This window comes from Martes martes (genome assembly GCF_963455335.1).
Source record: "Martes martes genome assembly, chromosome: 1".
NCBI lineage: Eukaryota > Metazoa > Chordata > Mammalia > Carnivora > Mustelidae > Martes > Martes martes.
Window position 1 is genome coordinate 114520193 of NC_137888.1, and position 27850 is coordinate 114548042.

Consider the following 27850-nt stretch of genomic DNA (forward strand, 5'->3'; position numbering starts at 1 on the left):
TCCCTCCCTCACTGTTGCACTCTGAACCCACCTCCAGAATAGCTTGTGGGCAAGGCCGACAGAGACAACAAAAGCACCAACAATGGAAAAGGACATGGCAAATACTAAGGAATGATGTGAATTTGTATCTTTGAAGGAGTAGGTCTCTCATTAACTACATTGTTACTTTTTTGTTCATATTTTAAAATAAATCACAACTCACATCCATAAGCTGTCAATAGTTCTTCTGATGTTGGAGGTCGATGGGGATCTTCATCCTCTCTAGGCTTTATGATATTAATGCCATAGGTAGCTTCTAAGACATATCTTGGAATATTCTGGCAAACATAGGCTTGTCAAGGAATCCATTCCCTTGAACTGAACCCCTCCCCACCACAACTTCAGATACATGCTTCCTAATTCAGCACTTCTAGGACAGAAACTTTTTTACCTCTCCAGAAAAGAAGGGTAGTTACTAATTTCTGAATACTTTTTCTTCTCTGTAAACCCCATGCTACCTTGTACCAGTTATTCATGGACATGCTCCATCTGACCCCCCCACCCCCAACTGAATCTGGCAAGGGCAGGATCCATGGCTGATTGATGCCTATAGCCTCCATGGAACCCAACCTAAACTGGCTTGTGATAAGTACTCAGTACACACCTGATTACTAATTCACAGAGAAATTGAAAATATACAGAGAAGCATTTAGTGTAACATGTGTTCCCAACTATCAAGAGGTAGTAACAATGTCATCTATTAAAATACTGTACTGAAGAGGAGCCTGGGTGGCTCAATGGGTTAAAAAGACTCTGCCTTCGGCTCAGGTCATGATCTCAGGGTCCTGGGATCGAGTGCCGCATCGGGCTCTCTGCTCAGCGGGGAGCCTGCTTCCCTGCCCCACCCGCCTGCCTCTATGCCTACTTGTGATGTCTGTCTGTCAAATAAATAAATTTAAAAAAAAATCTTAAAAAAAAAAAGTGCTGAAAATGCAAACCTTTTGAACACTGTACCAGCCCCACCTCGCTCCCTGGAGGTAAGTGAGTCTGTGTGCTGTCACCAGGCCACTTTGCAGACTTTGACATTCACCAGTATCTATTAATTCAAAGTATGGTTCTGCAAGATGACAGTTTTTACAGAAATGGTGTCAGATCGTATGTGTAATATTTTGAGATTTATCTGGGTCACTACAGGTAGACTTAGTGCAGTCTTTTTAACTACTGTGTACTATTCTATTTTAGCAATACACTATATTTTACCTATCCTAAATGAATTCTTTCTTCCTCATTATTTCTTACAGAAAGAGAAATTAAACTGGGGTGCATGAAAAGCTGTGGCCTTCAGGGAGGTCATGAAGGATCATGTCAAGAACTGTAACTTACCCTACCTAGGAACTAACAGATCAGTGTGCCAGTCTCAGGGAGTCACCTGTCTCCCGCCAGCACACACAGAATGGTAAAGAGGCTAACTTGTTGACTTAGAAGGACGGTAAAACCTTAAGACACCATGGTTCTTAATAGGTTTGTCTCAGTACTTTTTTCATGTCAGACACTATTCGAGATGCTTCACAGAAGGTAACTCATTATGCTGGGAGGTGACAGAGTTCCTAATCAGCTGCTTACTAGCTGCTAGATCTTGGCAAATTGTTTAAGTTCTCTGTGCCTGACTTTCCTCAAGCTTGAAAAAATGCGAACAGCAGCAGTACCCACGTCAAGGACTGCTTTAAGAATTAAATGAGATTACTTGGTAAGTGTTGTGTGGAGCACACAGTAAGCATGCAATAAATGTTGGCTGAAATGATTACAATTCTCACTGTGAGATCATCAACTGTGAAGTAGTTTTTTGGAATTTTTCAGAAAGGGAATGTTTCTGGAAGGTTAAGCAAGCTTACAAAGGTAATAGAAATAGTCGAACACCAGTGTCAGGATTCAACTGGGAGCTGAGATCCAAAGCCCGGGCTCTCCCACTGATAAGAGGCGTGATAAGAGGTCTTCCTCCCACAGTCCTGAGGCTGCCTCACTGTATAAACTTGGGTAGATCACTAGTCAGTATTTTCAGGTTTTTCCATTCAACAGCATTTGTGAATTTATCCAATGCAAAGCAATGTCCCAAACAAACTTGAAGCCCTAACATACACAAGAATAACCAATTTTTACAAAGCAGAAAGGATATTAGTGACACAGGGGGGACGTGGTCTCTCATTTGGTCAATTGGGAGAATTCCACTGCAAATCATCTCTGCCTTAGTAGAGACGAAGGATGGCATCACCAGGCCGGGACAGTCACACAAGCAGAGGCCAGGTTCCACGTAGAGGGTCTGAAAGATAAGTGAGAAGTTACGCTGGGCACACAGCATAGGAAGGGAAAAGACCAGCACACAAGTAGCAAAGACCTTCAAAGAAGCACCCAGAAGGAGGAATCTGAGAAGTCGATGCTGCAGAAATACCTGGAAATGCTTGGTGTGGCCAGGTGTGGCAGACACAGACACTTTCTTGTCACCCATGATGGTGTTGATTGTGGAACTCTTACCAACATTTGGGTAGCCCACCTGCGAGAGACACCTAAGTTACTGAAGAGTCAAACACTACCTCTGTCGAACCCAAAGTAAATACACACAAAGCACAACAGCAGTGTAAGTGTTTGGGGGCTTTAAAACATTTGAAATAGATGCTGTTTGTTGACAATTTTCTCCCCGGTGGTATGAGTGTATTTATTCAGACAAGTTTCCTGGTAAATAAATTCTTCCTCATCACTGTCTGCAGTGATGAACAGTCAAGCTAAGTACATTTTATTTTTATAGGTCTTGCTGTAACAGCAGATGTTACGATAAATCTCAGCCCTCTGTTCCCAGCTTTCCCCAGGATGTCCCATCTTACAGGCATTTCACTGTTTCTGCTGTGTTTTTCACACTGTGGGTGAAGTCAAGCATCAGACAGGCATTTTAAACACCACCACATACAATTAATCTTTAATATTTAATAACTTGTTAGGAAGTTTCTGTCTTATTGGTTAAAAAAATTTTTTTTAATTGGTTAAAAATTTTAAGTGGCACATTGACTTGATATGGGTTAGCAAGCTCTTAAAGCTCTTCAATTACTCCTAGCAGGATCATATAAAGGTTCTCATGGCAGCCTTGCTCCAGGCTTTTCCTCAGGCTTCCCCCTGTACCTCCAAATCCAATTCCCTCTTACTTCTAAGAATCCTTTATCAGTGTGACTGGAAGATTATAAATACCAATTCCACTAAACATAAAACCCCAAATCTTCCACCTCTATTCTAGGCCTCATTACAGACAATATCCATTGTTCTAGTCTTTGCTCTTGCTCCTCTCCACACTTAGCCAAACTGTTATCTGCTGTTCCATGAACATATTTCCATTCCTGAGGCTTTGCTTAAGCATTTACCTTCTGTTTGTCTGGAAGGCCCTCCCATGGTCACTTGTCAAAACGTCACATTATACTTTCAGGTGAGAAACCTCTTACATAAAGATTTCAGATGACTGCTCATCGTTCTCAATATTCTCATATTTTGTGCTTGTTTATATCTTGATTACATGACCTATTACTATTTGTTTCGATGGAATTAGTTGGGGGGAGGGCACTGTTGTTGCTGTTCTCTCCCCCACCTTCTGCAGATCAGGCTCCTTCACCACACACTCTTACAGGCTGCAGGATGTATTCTCACACACACCACACCTGGAACTCCAAGCTATGGGAGGGTGAGGACTGGGTCTGTCTGCTCCCGATATACTGCTAGGGACCAAGAGGATGCCTGGCCTGTGGCACGGGACCAGTAATGTTCATGGACTGAGTAAATTAACCTATTCTTGGGATTTCTAGAGTAAAACATTCAGAAAGTAGAGGGGCTGCTTAGTACTTCCCTAAGTGTGAGAAAGAAACTAGCTTTTAGGGAAGCTGGTTTCTGGTAGCATGAAGAAAATGAATGTTTAGCAATCATATTAAAAAAAAAGAAGCTGAAGCTGTGAAGCTGAGGGAAATGACCTAAGTTCTCCAAGCTTCACAGCAAGTGAGTCCATCCCACTGTAACTGGGCAGTGTACTAGGTCTGCCCAGCTCTAGGGGCAATTCCTTTAACTAGCACTCTGAAGTGAAACATTGACGTGCTAAATCATTGTAAGTAGGCTTGGCGGGGGTGGGGTGGGGGGTGGGAGCATGCTTCAGAACAATTAGGATTAGCTATACTTGGCATGTAACTTAAGAGTCAGAAGATTTTAAACCTGTCATGATCTACTTTCCCTCATGGTTTTGTTCTCTTGGATGAGAGACCTTTACAATAACCTTCCCTGATATCTAACATCTCCTTAGCTAAAGATGGGGCCTCTGGAGCTGTGCTGTACATCTTTGAGGTAGCACTTTTCACAGCCACCTCTAGAACTAGTGTATATGTAGCTAAGGATGGGATCTCCTTTCCCTTGTTCTTTTTTTTTTTTTTTAAAGATTTTATTTATTTATTTGACAGACAGAGATCACAAGTAGGCAGAGAGGCAGGCAGAGAGAGAGGGGTAAGCAGGTCCCCTGCTGAGTAGAGAGCCCGATGAGCGGCTGGATCACAGAACCCTGAGACCATGACCTGAACCAAAGGCAGAGGCTTAACCCATTGAGCCACCCAGGTGCCCCTCCCTTGTTCTTATGCAACTAAAGCAGCAGTCACATTTTACTTGGCCCAAAGATGCTGGGATTTTCCCTAAAATACACCTGGAATATTTACAGTACAAGTTGGCAAGGATCACATGACACCAAAAGCCTATAGGAGGTAAGATTATTGAACTGGAAGTCTGAAGACAACCTTAAAGGCGTTCTCATTCTGCTACCTCTTTGTAAGTCACAGGACTGGTAGGGCTGAAATGGAAGATGAGAGAAGATAACTGATATAAACAGGGTTGTAAGCAATGTAAGTCTTGAGAGCGTTCACTCGTTTGAGCTGGACTTTAGCTATTCCCACAATGCCAGTAGCCAACAAGAGGGCAATAATGTTCCCTATGATGCCAAAAGGTTGGTTGGTCTCTTGGGTTCCAGTGTAGCTACCAATGGATCAGAAATAAAGGCACCCATGTGGTGGGGCACGTGGGTGGTACAACCGGTTGGGCGTTGGCTCCTGGTTTTGGCTCAGGTCGTGATTTTAGGATCCCGAGATCAAGCCCTACTTTGGGCTCCATGCTCAGTGCACAGTCTGCTTGGGATTCTCTCTCCCTCCGCCCCTTCCGCTTCTTCTCTCTCTCTCTCTCTCCAATAAAAAAACTTTTTAAAAAGGATTTTATTTGTCAGAGAGAGAGAGAGAGAGGGAGGGAGGGAGGTGGAGAGAGAGCGTGAGCACAAGCTGGGGGAGCAGGAGACAGAGGGAGAAGCTGGCTCCCTGCTGAGCAAGGAGCCCGATGTGAGACTTGATCCCACGGCCTCAACAAAACGCAGATGCTCAACCAGCTAAGCCACCCAGGCAGCCCTCAAATAAGAAAATCTTAAAAAAAAAAAAAAGAAAGAAAGAAAAAAGTACCCATGCAGTAACAATCTGAGGACCTATTTCATCTTACCAGTCCAACTGTAAGTTGTCCGTCTTTCACCTTCTTCCCAGTGTGCAGCTGCTTAAAGATCTCCAACAATTCCTGCCTTGATACCAGGTGGGTAAAATTGTGTGTGCACTCTTTCCGCAGGGTCTTCCTACCCTGAGCCTCAGAATCCACAGGACAGCTTCCCTCCCAGTCCAGGCCACAGGCCTCTTCGTCAGGATTGCTATCCTCTTCCGAGCATGTCTGCCAAACCTCTTCCTCCTCCTCCGGACAGTCCTCATACTCACTGGAGTCTTCATCGCTAGGGGCAACGTCACTCAGTGCGAGGGAACTGATGTCTGGGAGATGTCCGGGCTCACTGCATGAAACCACAGCCTCATCACAACTGGACTTTTCGGACTCGGCTGTGTTGGTTTCTCCAGCATCCCCTTTCGCCTGCTCCTGAAGAGAGGACAGAAAACACCAAAGCTCAGAAGTCTATGACAACGGCACCTTCCACTCTAGTGAATTGTACTCAGAGCTGGTTATCTCAGATGAGGACAGGACAGGACAAGTTATGAAGGAGACCAGAAAAGATGAAAACAGGGAGACAAGGTAAGCTTTTCGGTGAAAGGACACAACAAACTAGCAGAAGTGGTGCTCTCTGGGGATGGGAGGAGCAGTGGACCTTTACTTTGCACATTATGTTTGTAACAGATACATCTTTAAAAAAAGCAAGAGTTTAGAAAAAGCCGGTGTCAAGCTGACTTCTTCAGCAGTATGTTATTTTGCACCAGGCTGTAGAACAAAGCATTTCTCATTAATGATAAAATATTTAACATTCTCTTTGCACAAAACAAAAAGGGCATGGTTTATAATTTGAGTTTCTTTTTACATTTGCATTTTTAGAGACCGTGACTGGCATGTTACAGGGAACTGCTATTCCTTTGTAATTGCCTTTAATAAATCAAAGCACTGTGGAGCATAGCTCCCACTGGATGAAATGCAGAAGCAACAAAAGTCAACTCCACATTTGAAACTTATTCACATAAGCAAAGAGAAAGATACGAATCATTTACTCCTCAAGGATGTGTTAAGTCTTCTGAATTCCTACTGATAATAAAGCAAAAGCAAGACAATTTACAGTATTATTAATTTGAATTAACTAGAGGAGTGGGTTTGGATTTAGAAGTGATGCAAACTTGGGAACCTGGGTGGCTCAGTGGGTTAAAGCCTCTGCTTTCGGCTCAGGTCATGATCCCAGGGTCCTGGAATCGAGTCCCGCATCGGGCTCTCTGCTCAGCAGGGAGCCTGCTTCCTCCTCTCTCTCTGACTGCCTCTCTGCCTACTTGTGATCTCTGTCTGTCAAATAAATAAATAAAATCTTTAAAAAAAAAAAAAAAGAAGTGATGCAAACTTTAAATCATTTCTAAATTACCTAGTAGCCATCACAAAGAGGACACAATGAACTCAGTTAAACAAGTTAAACAAGTATCCTATATTTTAGCAAAGTAGAGATATAAACAAAATGTTAGGGAAAACAGGCATGATTTCATGCTCAAGCCTGGCAGGTCAAAACAAAACATGGCAGCATGGCTTATAGTAGAACCACAGAACTAGAAGCAATTTCTATGAGAAGTGAGCAATGAATATAAAGATGGTATGTCTTCACTGTGAGCTCTTCTGGATCGTTTAAAAATATGAAAGAAACAGAAAACAATAATGTGAACTGAATGTGGATGTATATTAAAAAAATACTAAAACTAGAAGCAGTTTAGTTCAGAAAAAAATGATAAAGACAACAAAAGGACTTTGTGCCAATTATATTAAAAATAAAAAGAAGGGAAAAGTCAATCCCTTGGTCGGGGGAAAACAGTGCAATTTAACAGATAGCCAAGAGAAAACAAAAGTACTCAGCTTGAAATCTGAAATTTTTTTTCCCCCCAAGTAAGAAGGTGTCAAATAATTGCAAAGGAAGAACCAAATTTCATATAGGTGAGAAAACAGTGACTATCAAACTATTTCCAATAAATTCATGTTTGACAGTCAAATGACAGATGTGATCTAGCTTTGATATCACAACGGTAGCTGGTTATTGGTCTCAGGAGATCATGAAAAACGGCAGACACTTCAGAAGACTTGGGAGAAGTAAATGATGGCTAACTTAAAAAGGGAGAAACAGTATCTTCCATAACCATGCTCTGCCAACTCAGAATTGGGTATGGAAGCAAGCCTACAAGACAGCTGGGAGCCCTAGAAAGACAGTCACCAAGGTACTACTTGGTTAACAGTTCAGGGAATACCACTGATATAGAAACTATCTTTTTTCTGTTTTTGATAGTTAAGGGGTTGATACATCACGGCTAAGTAATACAGTGATAAATATTTATTAAAAAAAACTTCCATAAAACACTGATCTCCAGAAAAGAGTTGAAACACAGAAATAACGGTTAAGACGACAACCCAAGAAGCCAGACTGACTGCCTGAGGATAATAAGCACTTACACTTATTGCTGAGATGATTAAATGAATACAATGTATAAAGTGCTTAGGACAACTGTACCTGGCACAGAATAAGCTTTCTATGGTTTAGTTTTTATTAACAATAGAATAATTATTATTGTTACATCCTTGTGAACACATCTGTATTCATCACATCAAAATGCTTACAGGGGGGCTCAGTAAGTTCACAAAAGGTTATGGAGTTCTCGGCTTGGTCCTAATCTGTTTAACGATGTTATTAATGACTGGAAAGAATATAGAGAAGGACAAACACACAAAACTTGTAGATTCAAAGCTAGGAGGAGAGAAAAGCAAACTGTACAACCAGAATGAATTCTCTATCTTAGCCCTAAATCACTAACAATATTTCAGAGTAATTACATGTCCTAAATTGAGGTAAACACAAAATGAAAAACTTCTTCCACATGTAAATATGGGATCAGATTTGCTTAAGTTTTTTCTTTTCCTTTTTTTTTTTTTTAATTTATTTATTTGTTAGAGAGAGAGAGAGCAAGCGAGCACAGGCAGACAGAGTGGTAGGCAGAGGCAGAGGGAGAAGCAGGCTCCCTGCCGAGCAAGGAGCCCGATGTGGGACTCGATCCCAGGACGCTGGGATCATGACCTGAGCCGAAGGCAGCCGCTTAACCAACTGAGCCACCCAGGCGTCCCAAGTTTTTTCTTTTTTAAAAAATATTTGAGGGACAAAAACAAAAACGGAATTACTGGGAGTATTCTGATCACAGGACATAGTCATCCCTCTGAATATTAACACACACAATTAGGTGCCACCAACTCTAAGTGTTTCCTGACACAGGGAGACAGGAACTTGAGATGAACAGTGTCCCAGATATTGTGTCCATGATGAGTAGGACACCAGAAAATATACACAGAGAGGACTAAGGGGACAAAGAAGAGTCCATAGATCAAAGGCTAGGGAGGCTGCCTTGGCTTCACTGAACTGAAGAACTTTCTAAAGGTAGATATAAAGAGTGAGCTACCTAGTCTCTATCATTTAACACAGATAAATAACAGAGATTATATGACTGTCTGCCATGAAGGTGAGGGAAGGAATTCATAGAGCTACCTGAGAGCTCATCACGGGGAGGCCACTTTGTTCACTGGCACTTAGCTCAACATACAAAATAGCCTACAGGTGGTTGACAGAGATGAAAGGAAAAGGCTAGGGAAAAAGGCATCACTTTAAGTCTCTTTCAGCTCTAAGATTCTACTACTAATTGTACTTCATAGCTATTACTAGCTAATAGTTATATTTTTTATTAGAAAATATACCCCAGGGGTGCCTGGCTGGCTCAGTTGGTGGCACATGTGACTCTTGATCTTGGGGTTGTGAGCTCAAGCCCCACACTGCGTGCAGAAATTACTTAAACAAAAACAAAAAACTCCAAACTCTTTCTGTAAAATTTAGGTTAAAAAATAACATTGTATATTGGGGCACCTGGGTGGCTCAGTGGGTTAAGGCCTCTGCCTTCAGCTCAGGTCATGATGCTGGGGTCCTGGGATCAAGACTGGCACCGGGGGCTCTCTGCTCAACAGGGAGCCTGCTTCCCCCTGCCCCTTTCCTGCCTCTCTGCCTGTCAAATAAATAATAAAATCTTAAACAAAACAAAACATGGTATAGGGTGCCTGGGCAGCTCAGTTAAGCATCTGCCTTTGGCTCAGGTCATGATGCCAGGGGCCTGGGATGGAGCCCCACATCGCATGGGGCTCCCTGCTCAGCAGGAAGTCTGCTTCTCCTTTTCCCTCTCCTTCTGCCCCTCCCCCTGCTTGTGCTCTCTGTCTGTCTTAAAAAATAAATAAAATCTTAAAAGAAAAAAAATAAGATAACATGGTATATCTTTAGGATTACTTCATTTGTTTGTTTTGAAAACAATATCAAAAGAGATTCTAATCAAGTTGTGAGAAGTAGAGGTAAATGCTTCGGTTGTACCGCCTCCTATTAAAAACAATTACAAAATCATTATTAGACTTCCTATACAATTTCCTGTCAAAAATCTAAAAAAACAGGGGCAACTGGGTGGCTCAGTGGGTAAAGCCTCTGCCTTCGGCTTGGGTCAAGATCCCAGGACCTGGGATCAAGCCCCGCATCAGGCTCTCTGCTCAGCAGGAAGCCTGCTTCCTCCTCTCTCTCTCTCTCTCTCTGCCTGCCTATCTACTTGTGATCTCTGTCAAATAAATAAGTATTAAAAAAAATCTAAAAAAATAAAAATTATAGCTAGTATCAGTGTGTACCATACAGCCCCAGAGATGTCAGATTATTTGACAACCAGGGAAAGTAACCTTGTGGCTCATTTTTCTATACGTCACCCTACTATCAGAGCATTTGGATTCCCATTAATCTTCAATAAGAGAAAACAAAGCTTACTAACCAGAAACTGAAATCTTCTTCCCAGAAACGCAACCTCAAAAAGTCTCCCAGGGTTACCTCAGAGTCACCAATTAGCTGAATGGCTTCGGCCAAAGCTGACCAGAAGATAATCTTCACATTTTCTTGTTCAAAGTATGTGGCCCAGGCACTCCGCTGCTCAGCAGTCAACAAATCGGCCTTATTTATCAGAATGACGTTTTCCTTATTATCATCCATTTCCTTCACATAACATTCCTAGGCAAGACAAAGGTATTTAGAAAAGCCTCTTCAAACAAGTGAAAATTGGGCTAATTATACTGAAAGCCCCCATATAGTACTAAAAGTTTTTACTGCCCTCAGTTTTAAGTCGATCCTAATTTAAAGATTTTCCATCCTGGTACTTTTCTACTGACCACTCTCAACAAGCTCTGAAAGTTAGATAATATATACCTAAAAATACCCTCAACATTAGCAACTGGAAAGGGTAAAAGGAAATGCTCTCCTACCCTGTTGAAGTATAATAGATTCTTTTTCTTTAAATAATGTAGCTCCTCTCTCTTTTTTTTTTCTTATTTTTTTTAAAGATTTTATTTATTCATTTGACAGACAGAGATCACAAGTAGGCAGAGAGGCAGGCACAGAGAGAGAGAGAGGAGGAAGCAGGCTCCCTGCTGAGCAGAGAGCCCGATGCAGGACTCGATCCCAGGACCCCGGGATCGTGACCTGAGCTGAAGGCAGAGGCTTTAACCCACTGAACCACCCAGGCGCCCCCAGCTCCTTTCTTTAATAGTGCTGAGTTGTTTCTTTTATACAAAAGTTTAAGAAATGCAAAATTAGGACATTTCCCAGCCAGCAGGGACTATTTTTCAGCCAAGTGATGACAGCCAATATAATCTCATCTTTTCATGTAAAAATTACTTTTTGAAGTCTTAAAGAAAAACAAGACCCAGTAACTGAAATTAATTCCCAACCACAGCTCTTCATTAGGAAACAAGGTATAAAAGCAGACTTCATAAGAGTTTTAGCATTCTGATTTTTGTCCCTCACCAGTGAATTTAAAAATATTCTGCAGCAGGGTGCCTGGGTGACTCAGCTGTTTGAGCATCTGCCTTCAGCTAGGGTCATGATCTTGGGGTCCTGAGACTGAGCCCTACACTGGGCTCCCTGCTCAGCGGGGAGCCTGCTTCCCCCTCTCCCTCTGCCTGCTGTTCCTTGCAGCTTGTGCACTATCAAATAAATATGTAAAATCTTTTTTTTTTTTTAATTTTGTCTATTTGTCAAAGAGAGAGACAGCACACAAGGAGGAGGAGCAGCAGGTAGAAGGAGAAGCAGGCTCCTTGCTGAGAAAGAAGCCCCGTGTGGGGCTTGATCCCAGGACCCTGGGATCATGACCTGAGTCGAAGGCAGATGCTCAACCTACTGAGCTACGCAGGCGTCCCATAAATAAAATCTTTAAAAAAATATTCTGGACTATTACTATTATGGATTCAAACAATAAAAGGAATACTTCACATGTGTACAGTGTTTTATTAATTTAAAACCTGTATTTCATTTCATGTAGACTTCACTCCTTAACTGTTACTCCTGCTGGTGTTTTACAAACTTAGTTTGCTTGTAAAATATCACAAGAGGTAATAACTAAGGTGTGAAGAGAGAGAACTTAATAGTATGGGTAAGCTGTGACTAATAAGTACAATGCCAGTTCAACTGATGTCTCTTAAAAAATGAGAAACACTGGCAAATGTCTATTAACAAACTGGCTTCTAAACTAAAAGCTAGAAAAGTCATGTGTTTGTCCTTCCTGCAGATGGTAATACTAGTTTCTGAAGGAAGACACCTGTCTAAAAAGCAGCAGTACGCATGCACCTGCCCCTGGGAGGAGAGGAAACCTCCTTAAACACAGCTAGAGGACAGAATTGAATGCTTGCCGGCAGGGACTGCTACCAGTGATGCTGTCCTCCCGCTGCGGCTCCAAGAACTTCACATCTGAATTGTCACACTTCACTTACCAAATCCTCACATCTAAACAGGAGTGGGTTTCGAGCATCTACTATCTGGACCACGATATCACTGAAAAAGAAAGGGGAGATACTCTAATCACTGTGAGATGCAACACTGACCATATGGTAACAATAGCAAACAGTTTCCGTACATTAAGCATTTGACACATTTAACATTTTAAGGTACAATTACCCCCGGTTTATCTATGAGGAAACTGAGGCATAGGACAGTGAAGTCACTTGTCTAAGGTCACCAGCGGCTAAGTGATGGAGCTGGAATGGGAAGTCAGTCTGGACCAGAGGACATGCTTGTAATCATAACATTCTCTTGCTGTTCCATGTCCTAGAGAGCCTCTGATGTTTGGGTCTAAAGCTTCAACTGTATCTTCTAGTAAACTCTTCTGGTGAGGCAAGAGTATCCCAAATACTTCAGTCCAAGGGGAGGTCTACTGTGTACTCAGTATCTAATCTACACTGGTGTTCAGGCCTCAAAAGAAAACGAATAAATCACTTGCTGACAGCTGCCACTATCAAAGCCTGTATCTTAGTTAAGCCCAGGGCTGAAGAGAAAAAAACAAATCTAGCAACTCATCATCCACCAGTTTCAACAACGAGGCATTTAAATGGCTAAAATACAACAGGGGAAAATATCAACTTAAGATGGCACACTGAAGCAGGACCAAGGAGTCCTACTTCTGCATCACACAGAAGATGCAGCAATAAGAAAACTTTCTATAGCCGACAGTAAGATCCTCAGAGCCCTCACAAATGCAGAGGGGACTAGAGCAGCAGAGCGCTTTGAGAATAAATCTCCCACTTCTCTGGGAGGATCCTCCTTTCATTCTGCCTCCATGGCTAGGAGAGATGCTCTAGTGGCCAGCTGCCACCAGAAGGAAATAAGCTGCAGGCATGCTCACAGTGGTCTCCTAAAAAGCCGAGTCTGGTTAGCCTGCTCTGAGGTAATGTTTATGCAACTAGGCTGGACACGGAGGAAATGTATTAAATCAAACTTACCATTTAAGGCAGGGCTTTAACAATCCAAGTGCATTTTCTTTCAGAATAAATTTCCAGCATAATATTGTGATTCCAAGAACTCACAGACTTGCTAATTAATGACAAATTGTTAAGTTCTCTAATTAAGTGGGTCCCAGTATTTCTTCCTTAAGGTATTACCTACCACTTTCAAACTGTGAGGATTTAACAGTAAATGCAACAATGACTGCAAAACATGGACAAAGCCTAATAAACTAAAACTGCAAGGTCCACCAACATCAGGTCTACCCACAAACAAGCAGACACCAGGAAGAGAAGACAAACTTCAGACCGCTTGCTTCGTGTGCTGCCTGAGGCTGCAGAGCAAAGTGCTGACCGTGTACCAGGAAAGGCTTCCGCAGTACAATAGTGCCTTATCTTCCTGAATACGGAGTTCTGCCCTCAGCGCCCCAGCAGCTTCCTGCATTTCAGTGACAGGGTATATATACATCAAATCTTTTCCAATAACTACGCTTGAAATTAAAGAGGCAGATGGCTTAGCTAGCCTATTACCAAACAGGAGACATCTGTTGTACCAAACACATTAATAAATATTAACTGTTAAAAAATGTGGCAATAGTCACTTTAATAATATTTCTATGTCAATCAGAACCACTTCCATGTGATAAAAACTATATACTGCAAGTTACAAACATGCTCTTTTATAAAAAGAGAAATGCCTCATAATGAAAGTAACCGAGCAGGTTAACACTGTAAAATAACTGAAGTGAGGAGTTTCAACAAGTACAGGCGCCCTCTGAGGAAACCAGGTGCTTATTTAGGGACATAAAACATGGGTAAAGGGCCATTCTGTCAAATGTGAAAGAATGAACACATACGCGTCCCTCTCAAAACCTCTAAGAATGAAAGTAAACTCTGAAGCTTATTAGGACAAAGAGAAAGAACAGCAGCAATTGAGATATGGTAGCCCAGTCAAGAAGCAAGCCTGTTCATACTCCCCAGCCCTGAGGGAGCAGATGAGAAGTGTCAGATGCAAGGTCTTTAGGCAAGGGTGAAGTGTAGAACTGTAATCAATCTGAATGAGGAGCTCTTAGGTTTGCTCCCCTGTGCCATCGAGGCAGGCAACTACACCTCCTCATTCTCCTATCCCAATGGGAGAAGGCTAGGGTTTATTATGGAGAAAATGAACCTGAGAGGCTGAAGACTTGAGACCTCAAGCACAGAAGGTGGGAAAAAGGTGCCATAATGAAGAAGAGGGGATTAAACAAGTCTACGTACCAAATAGTGAAAATGCACAACTTCTTTGCATCCTACCACCCACCACCTTTAGCCATGTTCTTGGCAGGAGACCATTCTCTTTAAGAAACTGACTGGCTCTAGGGAAAACCCCTACAAATCCTAACATCTTAGGGGTATTCCAACAAAATAAAATTGACCCCTACTTGGTCCTGTACAGTGAAGTCCACGGTCAGCAAATTCCAACCAAACAGGTGGTCTTGTCAATCACGTTTATAATGCTGCTGCTGCTTCTTTTTTTAAAAAAGATTTTATTTATTTGTCAGAGAGAGCACAAGCGGGGGAGCGCCAAGCAGAAGGAGAAGCAGGATCCCTGCTGAGCAAGGAGCCCGATGCAGAACTCGATCCCAGAACCCTGAGATTATGACCTGAGCCTGAAGCAGACGCTTAACTTACTGAGCCCCCCTAGGTGCCCTAAGAATGCTTCATTCCTAAATATAATCACACTGGGGTGCCTGGGTGGCTCAGTCAATTAAACATCTGTCTTCAGCTCAGGTCACGCATGATCCCAAGGTCCTGGGATCAAGCCCTGTGTTGGGCTCCCTGTTCAGTGGGGAGCCTGCTTCTCCCTCTCCCCCTTCCCTACCCTCCCCCCCGCCCCCCTCCCCGACCGCTTGTGCTCTCTCTCTCTACCCCCCAAATAAATAAACAAACATCTTAAAAAAAGTCACTTGATGCCTGAGGAAGGCCTCTTACATAAAAGTCAGAAACCAGAATAAATTAAAAAAAAGGAATAGGGAGTAAAGTCAGACAATGTAGGAAGTAGGAGAAAACCTAAAATCAAAAAAACAAACAGAAAAAGAAAACAATACTGTTAAATATGCAGATGGGGGCATTCCAAGGCCAGTTTTCCATATGTTAAACCTTGTTTACCATTTTTCTTTGGAAGCAGCAGTACACATCTTTAACTGCTCAAGAGGTCCTGAAGAAGAGCTCCACTGTGCTCCACAGAAGTTCCCCAGGAGATCAGTGGGTCTTCCCTAGCTTCATTCAAGCCTAACTGAATCAAAGGGGCCTGCACAGAGTCTGGGAATCAGCATCAAGCTTCTACTTTCTAGACTCTTTAGAGATTTGCCTTGTTACCCTGACCTCCCTATATTCCAGCCCAACAGCCTTCTCTCTGCCCCTGCAGGAGCAGGATGGGGAAGGTATGCAAGTGACTTAAAAAACAAAAACAAAAACAAAAAAACAAACTGAGATATAATCCATACATCATAAAATTAACCTTTCTATTTTTATTTTTAAGATTTCATTTATTTATTTGACAGAGAGAGATCACAAGTAGTCAGAGAGGCAGACAGAGAGATTTGGGCCAGGTGCCCCAAAATTAACCCTTTTAAAAGTTTACGATTCAGGGGTGCCTGAGTGGCTCAGTGGGTTAAAGCCTTTGTCTTCGGCTCAGGTCATGATCCCAGGGTCCTGGGACTGAGCCCCACATGGGGCTCTCTGCTCAGCAGGTAGCCTGCTTTTCCCACCCCCTCTCTCTCTGCCTGCCTCTCTACCTACTTATGATCTCTGTAAAATAAGTAAATAAAATCTTTAAAAAAAAATAAAAGTTTACAATTCAGTAGTGTTTAGTATATTTGCAAAGTTGTGTGATCATCACTACTAATTCCAATTAAAACAAATCACTCATTGAGTCCCACAATCCTTACCAGGTGCTCCTTCCTCTGTTATAACTCGGCCCACTGCCTTTCTATCTGTAACACAGCAGGAATCACACTCTGGATTTACCATGTACTGATCACCTGAGTACAAAGACTGCACTTCATTCCTATGCCCCGATCCCCCCCCACACAACATATTTTCTCTTCGCAAGCAGACATCTACCCCTTTTACACCCATATTTCCAATAGGAATCAACAGACATCTGTTGAAATAACTGTAGGTACTTCAGAACTCATCTTACAGAAAACATTTACCATTCTCACACGCTTATCAACATGTTTACCTAATTTAAAAAAATCTATACTTGAAAGAAATATAGCATTACACTTTCAGTTTTTATAATAATTCTCAATAGCCATTTGCACAGCTTAATCCCTGAGCACCCTGGCTCCCGGGGTCTATGAGCATTTACCAACATCTGAATCTAATCTAATATCATTAATGTCTTAGTTACACAAAAGGAAAATGGTAACTTACCTTCTCTCAATCACCCTCCAGAGCTGGCGCCAAAAGTCCAAATTTCTTTCAAATGGAGTCAACAGCAATTTTTGTTCCTCTTCTAGCCTGGCTTTAGAATGAAAAGTTTTTATCTTTGCCAGATTATAATCAAAGGTTTCAAATAGTCGAAACACTCAAATTCCCTGCATTGCAAATATTAACTATCAAACTGTTATTAATTTCTGCTGAGCCAAATGAAAATCAATCTTGAAATTTTATACTTAATTTATTTAAGCCCTAGACATTCAAAATGACATTTCTCCCACACACCTCCTTCTGGAAGAATGCTTAAGAGAGCAGTGATCAACTCCAGGGTGACTAATGGCTAAAGAAGAGTATGAGGGAGCGAAGGCCAGGAATGGAGTGAAGTAATCAATTTATCATCTTTGTGCAAACATGCACATGTACCCAGTAATGCTGGTCACACACAGAATTTGCACTTGAAAGAAGAAATCTACCATTTCCTTTTTAAAAGAATCAGGCCTTCAAAATGCAAAGACCAACGCAAACACACCAAAATGCTGGGCTCAGAATTTCAAGACCAATCTTTATATATTCCAACACTTACCGGACAAGTTGACGTCTCCATTCTAGAAAGTTATCTTTCTCTGCCTGTTTGAGTTCTTCTGGACTAGTGTTTTTGTCCCACTTTGGTCTGAAACAATCACAGAGAAAAAAAAATTCCATGTGAATTACCAAAATAAAACAGGGGATTTGGATTTAATAATGGCAGTGATAAAAGGAAACAGGAAATGAGAGAACATCAAATGAAAAATTTTATACTCAGGATGCCTTGTAATGTCCTACATTTCTGCTCAACTCACCTCCGTGGCACACTCAAGAACTGCTTGTTTTCTTCTTGGAGTTTCTTAATTCTCTGGCTCTCCTCAAAAGACAGGAGTCCAGTTCTAGCCTCAGGATGCACAAACTTGATATTAAGCTTCTCTGTTTGGAGAAGAAAAGAAAGTATTGTAACTGAAGTGGAATCTATTGAGTGGATACTAGTCATTACCTTAAAATGAAAAAATATAGCATCTAAAACAGAATTTGAGCTTTCTTGATGTAGATGCCTCCAGCCTTGGATAAATAATTTCCAAGTGAAATTATCTACCAAAAAAGGAATGAAAGAGAAAAATCTTTACTAAAGCTTTCAAAAGGCCAATCATTTTTTCAAATACTCATTTTATAAAACTCCATATGCTGAATGCATTTCAAGGAAACAGAAACAGTAAGAATGGGAAGGGATTGCAAAGATTCAGTACAACCCATCTCATTTTACTTATGGGGAATAATTATCACCCAATGGGAGGGGGTGGGGAAGTAAAGATTCAGCAAGGAGACTCACTCCAGTTAAAACTGGTGAACTATCACACAGCCATCATTTATGTAGGATATTTTACGATGAATGCCCAATTCACAATTACTACTATGTAACAATTCAAAGGAATAATAATAATTAAAAAAGCCATGTCCATGTACAAACTACAGAGACCTCAGCTCTAGGGCTCTGGGTCTCTATTTCACACACAGCTACCTAGTCTCCATGGGCAGGTGACTCACTGAGAGAAGCCAGTTAAGATTCTTACCTAATTGCTAAGGGAAGGTCCTATTCAAAGATAACAGAACATCTTCAGCAATGTTTCTCCTGATCTTTAAGCAGATTACAATCTGCTACCCTTGTCAGACCATCAACACCATCTAGGAGCTCCATCTGCACAATCCAGTAACCTCCAGTACAGTCCACCCAACCACTATTTTCATTCATGCATCCTTAACCAAGAGTCAAAAAACACACCCCTCAAGCCCGTATCTGGTAATTCTTTCACAGAATTCCTCCTTCCAAGGGTGATCTCCCAGCTGATGTTCCCATTCTGCTTTGTCTAATCTCTACATGCCTCTAGCCCCTTGAGTCTTTCCTTTTCTCCTAGTCCCTCGTCCGGCTCACGGATTCATTTCTTTTCCTATCTGGCCAAAACCATACGGTACAACCAGTCTCCAACTAAACATCAAAGTTCCTTACCCCACTGCACCCACTGTCTCATCTCCCAATCCTCAGATAAAGCCAACTATCCATTCTTGTTCTCATTTCAGCAGCATTGCTCTGAGGACTGCAGCAAGTAGCACGATAATGCAGCCATTTGGCTCTTAACTCTTTACTCAGAATACTCCTGACACCAAATGTGTCTTTTCCCACACCAGGAACCAGCTCTCCACCTCTCCACCTCTCCAGACAACAACTGGATGTCCTACAATTCCATTATATTCTGACACTATCAAGAGTTGTATGAGCCTCCACAGGTTTAAAGGCTCAGTCCCCTAAAACTGTTGCACTTCAGATGCCAAATCTCTGAACGGGCTTTTATGGAGGCTTTATTGCACAGGCACAACTGATTCAATCACTGGTTACTGGTGGTGAGCTAAATTCTAGCACCTCTACTGAGGTCCTCAGAACTCCAATCCTCTAATAACAGGGTTGGTTCCGTTTGCAATCAGCCCCCTGCAGAAGCTACCTAGGGTCCACAAGTCACCCCATTAACATAAACTCAGGAATGGCTGTAAAGGGATTATAATGAATAACAAAAGACACTCCTCTCACCCCCAACTCAGGAAGTTACAAACAAGGGTTTTAGAAGCTCCAGTTATGGGAACCAGGGGTGAAGACAAAACAGCACAACATCACACTTACTTATTTGCTGAAAATAAAGAGTACTACCTGTGTCATCTTTTAAAAGTAGAGTTCCCAAAGAACATTTAGCATTTCTTATTATTCTGCCCTCCTTGGTTAGGCCAGGGGCCCTATAAAAATTTATTTAAAAACCACTGACCCATCCAAAAACATGCATTTTCTCTCTCTCACATGCGCACGCACACATACACACAAATTTGGCATACAGTCTGCAGGGTTCACACAGACAAGTGAAATATGTAGTTTCCAGATTAAGAACCCCTGTCTCTGTATGTCCAGTAGGATCTTCAGACTGTAGAAAACTGAAACAGAATTCGATCACCTCTGCATTACTAAGGGAAAGGATGAGAAGGTATGAAACAATGAGGTTTTAATGGATTTTTGAAAGGTTTATGAAGGTTTCACTGTGTAGGCATGATTGATTAAATCATCAGTCCTTCGTCATTAACCTGGTAGTGCCGAAAAATTCCAATCCTCTAACTACCAACTAGGTCTGTCTAGAGACCAACTCTCATCCTGAAGCTATCCTGAGATTCCTCAAGCACCAACTATCTTACTAGCATACAAAAGGACATTCTTATCATTACAGAGATTCCAAAGAGACAAAAAATATATATTAATTATATGACAATTCAGTGTCACTACAAACGTTATGGGCTCAACATTAGTTAAGTCCTAGGACTTGACCTAGAAGGAAGACAATCTCTCTATATTCTTGGTTATTCCATTCCCTGAACTCTAACTACATTCCTTTCGGAAGATAATCTTCTACCTTAATAGAAAAATTGAAACTATTAGATACTCACCATTTCACCTTCTCATCTACACATTTCTTAATGCGTGCACCAACCTTCAGCTTCCTTTTGACCTCATTCTATTCCCATCTCCTTCCAGATTCAGACTTTGTTCCATTTCCTCATTAATCTCTATTTCCCCTCATGTTTCTAAAAATTAAAATTTTTTTAACTACATAATACATAAACTCTTTTTTTTTTTTTTTAAGATTTTGTTTATTTATTTGACAGAGAGAGATCACAAGTAGGCAGAGAGACAGGCACAGAGACAGGAGGAAGCAGGCTCCCTGCCAAGCAGAGAGCCTGATGCGGGACTCGATCCCAGGACCCTGAGATCATGACTCAAGCCGAAGGCAGAGGCTTAACCCACTGAGCCACCCAGGCGCCCCCATAAATTCTCCTTTTAAAAAAATTCAGCCATAAAAGCAAACATTCTCTTTGACCCACCCCCAACCTTCTTCTGCCCACCCCTGCAATCTCAGTTCTCTCCCTGGAGATTACTGATTAAATGAGTAGGGCTCTTAAGTTTTTTCCTAATATACACATAGATATACAGATTGGTCAGATTATTTCCTTTTCCTTTTTTTTGGAGGAGGGGGGAGAGAATCTTGAGCAGACACCCCAATGCAGGACCTGACGTGGGGCTTGATCACAAGACCCTGAGATCATGACCTGAGCCAAAATCAAGAGTCAGATGCTTAACTGACTGAGCCACCTAGGTGACCCAGTCAGATTATTTTCTTAATGCAAATGGTATCATACTACGTGTACTACTCCACAACTTGGTCTTTTCATATGGTAACAGGACATGGACATCCTTCATTTTAGTATCCACAAATTTACCTCATTCCTCTTACTTGCCACATAGTATTCCATAGTATGTCTATGCCACTGTTTATCCATTTTCCCACCTATTGAACACTTAGGTTGTTTCCAAGTATTCACTGTTTAAATACAGCATTATCTGGGAACTTTTCAGAAATGCAAATTCTCAGGCTCAACCTACACCTATTGAATCTCCAGAGAAGGAGCCCAGGAATCTGCTTTCCAGGTAATTCTGATACTAACACCTGAGAACCACTGATCTAGTGTAGATATTGTGGAGACACCAGGTCATAAAATATACACTTTAAATTTTTGATACTGCGAAGCCAAATGTTGTATTTTCAACCTCTCCCTCTCTGCTGGCTCTTACCCCATAACCTACCCACCTGCTGGTATTAACCTTGATTACACAGATAAGCTCGCATGCACACACGCACTTCTCCCTGCCATAGTCAACTATCTCAAAAGAATACAACGTGCTCACGAACTCTACTTCCTCACCTTCCTCTCTTTCTATGCCCTTTTCTCTCTCCTCCAATGCTGGCTCTACCACTACTCACTCTTCTGCACTTACTCCTTGCCTTTCTACAACATCTGGCTTAGTCCATCTCCCTATTAATCTTGTTCTGATTCTTTGTGCCATTCTTTCATTACTACTATTTCAGTCTGGCCTGCTTCTCTTGCTGGATTAATGTAACTGGTCATTCCTCCTCAAAATCCATCAGTGATCTTTCAAAACAATGAAATCTAAAATCATATTTGACACCTGCTTAAACCTCTCAAAAGATTCCTTTAAAGCCCTTATTCTCTCAGGCTCTAGCCCTTGCCCACCCCCTAGTGTTTGCTCATCGCATCCTGTGCCTGTGTACTTCAAGTACCTGCAAGGCCAACTTACAACCATTTTGTGAACAAGGTAAGCTACTGCTCACATACTAGCTTGAGTCCTCCACCTACCTGGGTATCTCGTCCTGTGTCACCTCACCTGTCTTAACACCTACTCATCCTTTGAGACTCAGCCCCCAGTGTAAAGCTTTCCTTGCGTGGCCCTAGTTGTCCTTCAGACAGAATGAATACTAACTACATCTTTTATGATCCCATTGTTTGCTACAGACTTCTTTCATAGCCCCTAAAACAAAATTCTGCAGAAACAAAGTTATCTTATTCAACACTGTACTCTCAGTAGCCAGTACAATTCCTGAGAGCAGCTGGAGCCCAATAAGAGCATTTAAATAAATGAATGAATTCACCGAACAGCACAATAAAGTTTACAACAAAAGAGCAACAGAAATAGTTTATAATGCTACCTGTGCCAGGTACTTTTCTAAGTGCTCAGAAAACACATACAGAAAAACATGGGAGAGCAGTGATTAAAACAAATTACATGCATGGAAAATTCACTATAGTGTGTCAACAAGTGCTTTAAAATACAATTCAAACTGCCTGCATAACAGCAGCAGGCCCAGGGAGTTGGCTTCTAACAATGGTATCAGAAAACATTTTCTGGAAAATTCTGGTACTGCCCGCCACAATGCTGACTGGTCTTTTTCCTACAAAGACTGAGTTTCTTGAACTCGATACAATGTATAATCAGAAGGTTTTTTAGAGCTTAATTTTAAAACTGAGGCACATTCTGAACCTCACAGCTTGATTCTACTTGATTAGACAGACCTTCCTACACTCTTCTGGGATATCTCCCTTTGGGTTAAAGACTACCCATTTATGAGTTTAGTAGGGTCCACAAAACACTTCCAAGTAAACAAATTTGCATCTAGTCAGCAAAGCTGGAAGAATGACCAGTGTCTTAGGTACTTGGGAATAAACAACTTACCAGCTACAAACTCTGTTCCTGCAAGTTCCGCAGTTGCAAGGAAATCATCCAGGGAGCTCTGTTCAGTCACTGACTGAAGATTAAGACGACCCCAATCGTAGCCATCATTGAGCTCACTTGTGTGCAACTATGAATAAAACACAGAGTAATAATACAGCTGTTCTCTTCTGCTTCTGACACCTGAATAAACTCTAACCTCCCAAGGAACTGTTCTGTGGTCGTGAGGGTGGTGTCAGCCCCTTTAGAGCCAAAGCTAATACCAGTTAACATTTAAGTGGTGTAAACATTTAAATGCGACAGGCACTTTCCATTCATTATTTCATTTAATTTTCAAACCTTTTGAAATAAATTTTACTGTACCTCTATTTTGGTGACAAGGAAACAGTTTCAAATAGATAAAAATAATTTGCCTATAGGGGCTGCTAATAAATGGTAGAGAGAAAATTTGAATCCAGACTCTCTGATCCTGGCAGACATAACTGAAAATTTTTGATGGAGACCCACAGTAAAAAATAGAGATTACACAGTGATTCAAATGCTGTGATACACACAATGATACAATTCTGTACCAAGCAGTAGAATATGGAAATAAAAAAGAATGCTGAAACAAAGTTACCTTATCGCATGTAATACACTCTGATATTTTGAGTTCTATCCTTTTGGGTTAAAAAACCACTAGTTGGTACCTACTTAACTGATTCCCAGGTGCAATCCAGAGTTTGATAAACACTATTCTAGCTACATGCTCATTACAGGTACAAATAAATAAAAAACCCCAAGGTTAAAAGAGTAGGTGGTGGGTTCAAGGCCACAGGTCAGCAAAAAAAAATCAGAGTAAGGATCAGAATCCAATTTTTAAGAATTCATATTCAATCTTCCTACCACTTCCTAACGGTTATACTGTAACAAGTTCCCTCAAAATCAACTAAAAATGATCAGTAATCTAATGTCTAGAGTAACTTGGACCTGAAAACTATGGAAGAGCCCTGTATGTCTTTACTCTGCGTACAAGATGGCTGGAAATCAGATGGTATTACAGTGGCGCACACACAGTTAGCACAGTGAATCTCAAATATCCAGGGGGTATGTCAGAAAAACAAGCGTCAAACTACTTCATCCAATTTTCAAGGATCCTGAAACTGTGTTCATCCGTAGGTCCAGGGAAGTATTGGGCCAGCTCACCACAGTTTGGAGATGCAATGTTCATCATGCACCGAAACCGTTAGGGAATAAAAAGGATGCAGCAAGCATTTGAGTTATTTTTTATTTCTGGTGGTAACCAGCCGCTCCTGGAGGAGTCATTCTTTGAACAATACCAAAAGAAGTAGCTTTTATGTTTTTTCTGCTCCGAAACTTTCAAACGCTCCCTACATTCAAAACGCTTCAAGCTCTCCCAACAGCCTCATCACCACACTAGCCCTCCTTTCCCGCCTCTACCTCTGTGCCCTGTGCCTCAATGGAAAGGGGGCCTGCTTATCCGCCCGAGAGGAACTTAAACATACTCCTCTCTCCAAGCCCTACTTAGGCGTCATTTTCCCTACAAAATTTTCCCGTGACTTTTGACCCCGCGGCTTCGCAGCATTCAAACTCTAACAGCTAGAAAGAAAGGCCAAGAAACACGATAAGCTCTGTCTTACCCAGAAGTCGCTGTGACGGTGGTTACGGCTTTGCTGAGTCTTCTGGCGGATAAGGGCCCGGCCGAGGGTCTCGGGACCTGCCGCTCTGCGACGCCCCATGGCAGCACAGACAGCACTGGCACGAACGCTCCCGACACCGCACGCGCGTTTTCCGGTATTCAAGAGCTCGGTCCCCGGAAGTGACGTATAAGCGAGCCCAAATAGCGGAAGCCCGAGTTGAAAAGAAGGCGGAATGACTTACTCCAAGCTACCTTTCGTATACCTCTCATTGCCACTGCTACAGAATATAAATATGAAGATGTCCAAGGAACTTAATTTCTATAGCTATGTCTACGAATATCTCAAATTTGGATAGAACGATTGAATCAAAATAATGGTACCTTCCAGATTCGTGCGTCGATCTTTAACGTCCGGTGAGGAACTAGGAGACCTGAAAAACATGGCCGAGCGTATTCCGGGTCTTAGCCCCGCCTCCCAGCTGCTTTTGTCACCAAAGGGCGGAGACACGGGTGAAGGACATTTCTGCCGCGCCAAGTGGCGTCGCAGGCTGGCGCTGGTTTCCGCCTGCGCCTCAAGGTGTGGTCCCAAAGCCGTCAAGCCCAGAATCTAAATAGTTTTTGTTTACTTAGTCTTTCCTAGCTGGGAACTGGGGAGAAAAGACCCGGCCTGGATGGGAGCTCAGAAAGGAAGCGTCAGGAATGTTTCCAGAGCTTGGCAAGGTTGCAAGGAAAGCCAACCGGATGACTTAAATGCTTTATTTAAACAACAACAACAACAACAACTCCACTTAGAATTGCACTAACATTTCCCATTATTAAAGTGAAAACAGTGAGCCGGCTCGCTCTGGGACCTGGGCTTTTGGGGCTCACTCCATCGTTAATGGCCCAGCGACGGGCAGATAGAAGGCTGGGTGAGGGTTGTGTGGGTACTGCGCGTCTTGCTTAACATCGTGAGAACCACCGCAGTGTTACCGCGTTCAGAGAGGAAGAAGCTTGCTCACGTCATAGATGGAATATGTACGGCGTCAGGTGTCAAACCCCAGATCTCATCAGCTATCTCGTATGTTGCTGGGAAAAGGGAAGCATGAGGGTTGTTAGCGTGCGTTTCAGAACCCAGTGCTTCTCCGACTTGGTCATGCCTGTGAATCCTCCGTGGAATGGCGTCAAAATGCAGATCTGCACTTCTAACAAGTTCCCGGGTGACGCCGACGCTAACGGTCTGGCCCAAGGGCCACGGTTTGGGTAGCAAGAGGAGTCCACTCCCTTCGGAGTGGAAGGCACTGGACTGGCTAAAAGGCCAATCACAGCGAATTAGGGGCATGACCAGCTGGGACCATTATCACCCACCATCTCTGGATTCCCTGCCCAGCCCACCATGAGCTAACTCTTAACTGAGCTGGAGTGAACTTCGGGAAACAGCCAAGGGGTTGCTGAAAAGCAATGTAGTAGTTGGCAAAGCTTCCGGAAGTCAGTGACCGCAGATCAGTGAAGGAATGAATCAGAATGTGTTTCCCTCCCATTTCCTAACATAGAAATGGTGTATCTTTAATACTGCATAATCTCCATGGTAAGATATGGGAAGGATCCATGGAAGAGAGTAAGTTGACAGTTCCTGGAATTCTCTTGAAGCTGAGTCGTTAAAAATAAAGCTTAACTCATAAAGTAAGATTACATGGGTTTTACATTCTACTATCAACAGTAGGTGATAGAAAGAAGCCTGCCATCTCATTCCTAGAGCTCAGTCAGGAACTTGGGATTGCACCCTCGTTTCCTTTTCCAGATTTTGTCATCTCCAGAGATTTAGAGAGAGCAAGCACTTTGGGGTTCTATTGTCATTATCCACAGGCTCCGAAAAATCTTAACCAAATAAAGTGAAAATTTAATTGAGACTAGCAGAGAGTCAAACACACTGACATTGTAAGATCACAATAGCAACAACTTTTCTTAGCTGACAAGTAAGACAAAAATAATTCTAATATTTCCCTCAAGACATTTCTCAAATTCTGTCACTGAAAAAGAACTATCTGAGCCTCAGTTTTCTTATTTGTTTATTGGGGTAAGAATAATCCCTGTCCTGCAGAAATAGCAAATGAGATAATGCTGAAAGATCATTGTCTAGTAGTTCATGGGGTACCAATTTTCACAGCTGTACAGTTTCTTTCCAGAACAACTGGATGATGCAGGTAAAAATCCACATGTGGGATTATGAGACTAGTTCATTAAGAAGAAGGAGGAAGGCGATTGAGGGTCCTGATGAGATAAGATTATGGGATCCAAATTGAGAGGAAAGTGACATTGAGTCGGGAGTGATGATAGTGGTGGTGAGGGTAGAGCATGGTGCTGGCTACAGACCAAGTGGGAGGTGTTGCAAAGATGAATCAGCCCAGGTTCCTGCTCCCACCTTAGAAGCCATTCTACCCACACACTTTGGGGAACAACACAACCCAGCCAAACTCCTCTCATCACTTTGACACGACAGTGGAAATGCTCATCCACCAGGTCCATGTTGGAAAACTGGTCAGATCCTCCTGATTCCCCACATAGCTGAGCTCTTCTGTTGAAGCTGAGATTCTCTGCACAGCTGACCTCTGGAGGAGGTTGCGTTGATATTGATTCATATCCAGCTTCCAAATAGAAACAGAGAGTGAGTGTTCCTCATTGATGGTGTTGCATAATCCCTGATTTACCTCGGCTAAACAAATGTAGTTGCAAACCCTGACACCCACACCCCGGAACAAATTTTGGAGTGGCTTTCTGCTCACCATCTCCACACTGCTGTGCCTCCCTGGGCCCCACATCTGTCTGGGGAGGGAGAAAGGAGAGTGGGTGGGTTTCCGTTTTTTCTTTTCACCCCTTGGCCAAAAACAGGTCAGTGGCAGAAACCTTGTTCCAAGGCAAGCTTGCAGCCCTGCTCCTCCCTCTCACCCATTCTCTACAGCACCTCATTCCATCGGGACAGTAAAGCTGTTTGTGTGAGGCTGAGGGTTGTGAAAATGGAAGTCTGGCAGTCTCTGCAGTCACTCAGTCAGTAAGGAAAACTCCCTTCGATCATCTGCCATTCTCAATTTATCCCTGTAAATAGTGGGTGGATTCTTAGCAGCCCTTAATTGTGGTTCTTGTAAGTGACTAACTTAAATCGCTTCAATCAAACATTGATTCCCTGCTGGTGCAAGTCATTCTGTGTGCAATGAAAAGTGTAAAATACCTTTTGCTTTGGTCATAAAGGCTACAAGAGCCTATATATATTATATTAGAACCTTTGAATTTTTCCCAAACTC

The 27850-nt window shown here is 42.3% G+C and overlaps 1 protein-coding gene across 1 annotated transcript in view; it reads right to left on the reverse strand.

Moving 5' to 3' along the window:
- LSG1 (large 60S subunit nuclear export GTPase 1) overlaps positions 1-24727 on the reverse strand; it is a 33504-nt gene extending 8777 nt beyond the window's left edge. Inside the window, exons 1-11 of the mRNA XM_080806829.1 lie at positions 24574-24727; positions 22937-23063; positions 17628-17748; positions 17372-17458; positions 16783-16869; positions 12358-12418; positions 10427-10603; positions 5527-5943; positions 2426-2527; positions 2153-2296; positions 203-326 (exon numbers count right to left, since the gene is read on the reverse strand). Of these exons, the coding sequence (XP_080662955.1) occupies positions 203-326; positions 2153-2296; positions 2426-2527; positions 5527-5943; positions 10427-10603; positions 12358-12418; positions 16783-16869; positions 17372-17458; positions 17628-17748; positions 22937-23063; positions 24574-24672 (1546 nt within the window). The 5' untranslated portion in view covers positions 24673-24727. The remainder of the gene's footprint in view (positions 1-202; positions 327-2152; positions 2297-2425; positions 2528-5526; positions 5944-10426; positions 10604-12357; positions 12419-16782; positions 16870-17371; positions 17459-17627; positions 17749-22936; positions 23064-24573) is intronic.
- Positions 24728-27850: the final 3123 nt, after the last annotated feature.